The sequence below is a fragment of the Colias croceus genome, chromosome 18 (genome assembly GCF_905220415.1).
Source record: "Colias croceus chromosome 18, ilColCroc2.1".
NCBI lineage: Eukaryota > Metazoa > Arthropoda > Insecta > Lepidoptera > Pieridae > Colias > Colias croceus.
In genome coordinates, this window is record NC_059554.1 from 1,850,287 (window position 1) to 1,857,404 (window position 7,118).

The 7,118-nt window shown below is 32.4% G+C and overlaps 1 protein-coding gene across 1 annotated transcript in view; it reads right to left on the reverse strand.

The window, feature by feature from the left end:
- Positions 1–6,336, reverse strand: part of LOC123699682 (eIF-2-alpha kinase GCN2) — a 28,266-nt gene extending 21,930 nt beyond the window's left edge. Inside the window, exons 1-9 of the mRNA XM_045646691.1 lie at positions 6,212–6,336; positions 5,073–5,233; positions 4,578–4,713; positions 3,209–3,325; positions 2,748–2,881; positions 1,906–2,051; positions 1,079–1,583; positions 691–810; positions 198–324 (exon numbers count right to left, since the gene is read on the reverse strand). Coding sequence (XP_045502647.1) covers positions 198–324; positions 691–810; positions 1,079–1,583; positions 1,906–2,051; positions 2,748–2,881; positions 3,209–3,325; positions 4,578–4,713; positions 5,073–5,233; positions 6,212–6,265 — 1,500 coding nt within the window. The 5' untranslated portion in view covers positions 6,266–6,336. The remainder of the gene's footprint in view (positions 1–197; positions 325–690; positions 811–1,078; positions 1,584–1,905; positions 2,052–2,747; positions 2,882–3,208; positions 3,326–4,577; positions 4,714–5,072; positions 5,234–6,211) is intronic.
- Positions 6,337–7,118: the final 782 nt, after the last annotated feature.

The window sequence follows — 7,118 nt, forward strand, 5'->3', positions numbered from 1 at the left end:
ATCATTAAAATCTGAATATACCTACTTGAATAACCAAAATTAAGTATTTTTTATGGCAAAAAGACGCGGGTTCAGGGATTTTTTTCTATTCTTTAAAAATTTCTAATTGATAAAGCATTTGAATGATATAAAACTAAATATTAAATCATAATTTTTTATCATGGTAAGTAACATAATTACGACATAAAAAAACTCACTTCAGACTCACTCTCTCCATTATTATTCTCTTTACTATTTGGCAATTTCAACGGAGCATCGACTAAGAAGCCATGTTTGACCAATTGTTCTGCCGACCATTGCGTATGCTCATCTTCTGTTAAGCATCTGTGATATAATAATTATTGTGTTACAAATAAGTATTTATTGTTTCTGATACATTATGATACAAAAAGCTGATAGTGTCCATCATATTTTGTCAAATAATCAATTTCCAATTATTGCAGGAATGAACTGTAAAATTAATGGACAAAGTATATTCATGTATTTCAAACAATCTGATGCATGTATGATAATGTTTAGTTAAATATATAATTTCGAATATTTATTAATAGAACATTTGTATGTAATGTTGACAATTTATACATTTTTTTATAGATTTAACATGAGCAAATAAATAAGAGTAAACAAATATGTAAATAATTACACCCCCAAAGAGAAAACATATGCATTAAGAAATATTTCATAATTTACCTTGAAAAGAAGTCCTTTGCAGAACCAGGAAACTCTGGTGGTATTTCATGTATCGCATCTGGAGAAACAATGGATAATAATAATTGTGCCGCTGCAAAAATATCTTGCGCTTTTGTCTGTCTGAAATCAAGTAAAGTATTGTTTAATTTGCATTTTAAATATTATGTAGTAAAAGAAGCACATATCATAGTTACATAAAGCATATTTCCAAACACAAAACAGGAAAAAAATTTGAAAAAAATACATATTATACAATAAAGTGAAAAATCTGTCTAAGAGGCAGAATAGTAGAAAGAGTCTGTCAATTTTCTGTTAAAAGTAGAAAGAGTCTGTCAAAGAGACATAGAATCAGCAAATACGCAAAAAACAATAGTTCTGAATATCTCACCGATCACAATAACTATCTCCATCGACCACTTCCACCAACCGTATATCCAAGCTCGCTCCAACCAACTTCACCGTGCCACTATCTTCCAGAAACACATTCTCGCACCTAACATCACGATGCAACACATTAACACTGTGCAATTCACGCAACGCACTATACAAGCCCAACGCTATATGACGCACTAGTTTCAACGCTTCCAACATATCACCGCACGTTCTGGATTTATTCTGGAGATATTTCAACGAACTGCCCAGAACGAAACTTCTAAAGATGTACACGAATTGTCTGGCTTTTTTCGACTCTGTGGAGATTTCCATCGCTATGTAAGGGATTAAGGACTGGTGTTTTATCCGGCACATTGCTTTCAAGTCTTGTTGTATTTGGTTTATCTGCTTGTTGCGCGTTTGGAAGTCTGATGCGGACGAGAGACACCATTTCTTTGCTATCACTTGCTGACCGTCGTCGTCTATTGCTAGGTAAGTGGTCGAGCCGTTTGCTGAATGGCCTATGAAAACAATTATACATTCTATATTATACTTATTTCCTTCTCTTTGTTATGAGAATGAAAAATGCATCAAAAATTATGTTCAAAAACTTGTGCCATGTGCAATAAAACCTTTTACCATACATAAAGTTACTAAATTATTGTTTCTTTGTTGAATCACATGCTAACTAATTATGTGACGATTTTTAAAATATTTTAAGCTATTTATGTTTCAATTAAAAACTATTTCTTTTTGACTGGATTGTATGAGCTATCATTCTATTTTTATAGTTTATCTCTAATCAACAACAAAATCAAATTAATAGTCTAACTAGTATCTTACCTAAACAATTTCCAATATACACTTTCTTGTTATTTCTCTGTGTGTAGCGCATAATTTGCGTCCCTTTAGCATGACAGGTGCATGGTATGTGTGTATTCCGACTACGTGATACCTTCTTAGCTGGCGACATTTTATCATCTGCATAGCTGTAAACACGATAATATTTTAATGATAAATACTCCATTTCAGGGTAAACTAATTTAGAAGCCTTGTCAAAAATTACCACATTGAATACATTTAAAATTTTGTGATACCATAAGAGAAAGATAGTAGCTGTAAAGCCTGTTTTTAACCGCGGTTTCTGAGGAAAAAAAAGAACACAGCTTGTATTATTGGAACGAAGTTCCTTATCGCGCGTTGTGAAAGGGGGCTAGACGGAAAAAAATTCTTACGAAAAGTTGTCACGACACTTTTTGCTAGATTTGTAAGCCGTGCGGCGTGCACGTGGTTCTCTGTCTGCCTCTCTCTAACTTAACACTTCGTTCCATCGGTATGTCCCTTGACATCGCTCAAATTTTTTGATACATAAGCTACATCACGTATCATTAAAATCCGTTCAGTGGTTTTCGCATGACGTATCACAATAATCTTCTTCTTATATATAAAAATGAATCGCAAAATGTGTTGGTAAGCGCATAACTCGAGAACGGCTGAACCGATTTCGATAATTCTTTTTTTATTATATTCCTTGAAGTACGAGGATGGTTCTTATGTAGGGAAAACGTAAATATGTACCCCGGGCGAAGCTGGGGCGGACCGCTAGTTTACAATGAAAATCACACACTACCCTTCAATAGATTAAGGAACCAAAGGGGATTAAATAAATTATTGATTTTACTTACTACACTAATTTAGGAGCATCTCCCTGCCCTTCATTATCCGGTTCTGACTGGTTAAGACTTGATCTGTGAACACGCTTATCAGAATTACGTAACGTCTCTTGCCGTCTTTGTATTTCATCTTTCATTTTTTGCCTCTGAAAATGATGTACCAAATATTACATGTATTACATCTTATTTGTTGTGATAAATTGTATACGAATCAAATAAGGTATTTTTTTTACGGGTTTGACTTATCAATAGTACTTAAACTACTAGGTTTAAAAATATGAAATTTTATACCATGTTTTTTATTCTTCACCATATAGGTGAGGCCTATATGGTGAAGAATCATTCATCAATTCATCATCATCATTATTATAATTTTAATTTGAGTTCAAAAAGTTTAAAGTTGCAACTTATTCTACTTCATATTTGATATAAAAAACTTTTTAATACTGTAATACATTATAATATGTACATACTTCTTCATTTTCTTTCACTTGTATATCATGCTGTTTTAATTTTTCCATTTCTGTCTTTTGCTTCAACATCTCATCATAAAAAGATAATGTAGGTTTATTGTGATCATGTAGGAATTGCTGAAATGAAATATGAATTTCTTTATAACAATATTAGATTTAGACCAATAGTTAGTCATAAATTAATGTCTACTTAACAATTCAAAGAGAGCCAATAGCATGACTATTATAAAGGTAACATTTAAAGAACTGCAGGATGTTATTAATAAAAATAAAAAGTCTATTCCAATTTATTTTTCACTAGCTGCTCCGCGCGATTTCACCCCCGTGGCTCCCTTCCTGTTGGTCGTAGCGTGATGATATATAGCCTATAGCCTTCCTTGATAAATGAGCTATCTAACAACGAAAGAATTTTTCAAATCGGACCAGTAGTTCCCAAGATTAGCACGTTCAAACAAACAAACTCTTCAGCTTTATAATACACACACCGGCACAATTAGCGGAACAGAAACCGTCTGGGATTTGAACGAATGGCAGCAGGTTCTCTTTACTGATGAGTGCAGAGTTCTTTTAAAACAGATCAATGGGAGACAGCTTATATGGAGACGCAAAGGAGAACGCCACATACAGTCTAATTTTGAACACACAGTGGCTTATGGTGGCGGCTCGATTATGGTTTGGGGAGGGATATGTTTGGGAGCTCGCACGGAGTTAGTGATAGTCACAGGAGGGACCATGACAGCAGATCGATACATCAGAGACATTTTAAAAGAACATGTTGTACCATTTGCCCCATTTATTGGTGACGACTTTATTCTAATGCAAGATAATGCTCGTGCTCATAGTGCACAATCGGTACAGGCATATCTGAGCCACGTAGGTATACCGGTGATACAGCGGCCAGCAAATTCCCCCAATATGAATCCGATAGAGCATGTCTGGGACTTGCTAAAAAGAAGGGTTAAATCCAGAATGCCACCCCCCAACAATCTGAATGAACTTGGAAACGCATTACTTGAGGAGTCGGAGCAGTTGCCTCAAGAAATCATCGATTACATAATCTGTAGCAAGCCCGGACGAATGGAAACCGTAATCAGAGCAAGAGGGGGAAACACTCGTTATAAATTTTGCTTTAATTTTATTGTTAAATCATTTAATGCTTACTTTTTTTATTTTTTGTGATGGTTGATAATCATCTAAAAATGGTGTGTATATTAGTATAGATCAACTTCATTCCATAACATTTATCTATTCAAAAATCATTGCTATTTTTAGTTTTTTACAACTAATATTAAATTTTGACTTATATATAACTACATCCAAATAAGGAAGATTTTTAAATTTTCTTTAATACAACAATCAAAAATCAAACCTGTGTATGTTGTGCCAATTGAAATATCATCACTTCACCACAATACTGTTCTGCCATAGCTTTAAGGTCATCCAGTAATTTGTTAGCATTTTCATCAGATAGGCCATTCATTTTGTTAATAGATATAGTTGGCGGTCTGGAATGGAACAACTATGCAGTTTAAAATTAAATATAAACGAAATAGTAAGGTCTAAACATGTTATAAAAACTTTTCAACTTATAATATTATAAATATTTATTGTAGATATCTCATTAAAATGTTTTGTATCTAAGATAACCTGTCTTTTTTTAGAATAATAATTACTTATAACTTTCGTCTTCAAGATTTCTCCTAAGATAGTAACAAAGTAGCGATTGAAGAAAAAAAACTTAGCCAGAGGCCACTTATTTAATATTACTGTATATTATTTTGCTACTGACTTAAAGTAGGTATTTAATACTAAGTTTTTTTATTAAAATGTAATATAATTTTTATTTAATTACTAAAATACATACTTATCAGGATAATTATGACAGCATTTAAACTGCAGTGTAGCAGAGCAATGTACGCCTTCTGAATTGTGTAATGGTTGTAACTTCAAAAGTATATCCAAGGGACGCCATCCGTTCCATGCTGCTTTCTTGCGTATATCCACAACTGCTTCTCCATAGATTGCCTGTGATTTTAAAGGATAATTTATACAAATATTATAAAGCTGAAGAGTTTGTTTGTTTGTTTGAACATGCAAATCTCAGAAACTACTGGTCCGATCTGAAAAATTCTTGTTAGATAGCCCATTTAACGAGGAAGGCTATAAGGCTATATATCATCACACTAAGACCAACAGGAGCCACGCAGGTGAAACCGCGGAGCGCAGCTAGTAAAAAATATTTGAAAAGTTAAAGTTATACTTCATTGAAATATTGATGATTTATTATGTTCATTTATTTCAGCCGTGGGAGGTCCATCGCTGGACAAAGGCCTCCCTCAAATCTACACTAATATTATAAAGAGGAAAACTTTGTTTGTTTTTTTGATTGTAATGAATAGGCTCATAAACTACTGGACAGATTTTAAAAATTCTTTCACCATTCCAAAGCTACATTATCCACAAGTTAGGCTAGGTTTTATCCCAGAAATCTCGGGAACTATGCGGGTTTTTCTTTGAAAAAGCGGGCAAAGCCGCAGGCGGAAAGCTAGTATTTGATATAGAAATATTGATATTATACTACAATTTAATTAATATAGTTGCATATTTTAATTAAGTTTTCACATTTGTTTTTGGATATAATGAGTACTACTTACCCAACATATTAATAGATTTTTTTAAATGTTTTTAAATGGTTTAGCTGTTTTCAGAACAAGTCCTACTATGGATGTTAACATTAAAAATTATCATACAAATATGAAATGTCAATTCTAATATAAATATCAGCATGTTAGACTAAAGCAAACATGTTTTGTAGATAATAATTGTAATCCGTGGAAACCGCCAAAATAATAAAAATAATGTTGGTAATTATTTAAGTAATTCACAATTTACTTAAAATTAAATGTTTATGTATTTACTATAGTAAATATTTATTTTTGTCGGTAGTTGAATCATACATGTTGAACTAGTAACTACCTAAATATTTTTATAAACGCAGCTTACCTGCAATGCAACAAGTTCATTGTTTTGTCTTTCTTCGTGAGTCTCTTCATTCATATTCTTGAAAATAACACAAGTTTTATTTTTTTCTTAATATTTTGTTAACGAAAAGTCCGAATGTTTTGCACTTGCAATGTGACAATGTTGATTGTCATTTGTCAAAACTCAAAACTCAGAAGACAGAAATTGTCAACGTCACAACATAGCATGTCAAATGTTTACGTTTCGTTTCAGCCACGGGTTTCAGCTATATTATGAACATAAAAAATATTAATTTTATTTACAGCAAGCATGGACGTATAAAAAAAGATGTAAAATATATTTTTATCTTCGAATAATAATAATTGTAATATGTAAATGTCACTGTAATGTTATCGCTAGTGATAATGTTTCTATTTTTTACATGGTTAGTAATATAGAAAAGTCACATTTACCTACAAGTTAAAAAACATAATATCCCTTTTTTGTAGTCATATAAAATTGTTTGGGTTGCCTTGGTTCTAATCGAAGACTGATGATGATAATATAAAATGAAGGTACCTACAAAACTTTGCCTTATAATATAATTATGTAGCCATGTAGGTACTTTCTATGCGAATGGAAATATAATAGGGTAGTACAAGGTCTGCCGGGGCAGCTGCTAGTACCTATTAAAATAATATCACAATTTTGAAATTGTCTAGAAGTAAATAAATGCTTTCGGGTAATGTTTTTACTGGTTTACTGATTAAGGACAATGGGAAACAAATGTATGGAGTCTGGGCCCACCCCGCAATAGTAACATGTGATATACCATTGCATAGAGCTTTTTAAGCGGAACATTATTTATTATTACAACTATGGTCAAATGTTAGTACTTTCGGCGTCTTAAAGTATTTTAATCTAACTTATTATTTATGGATTTTTATAA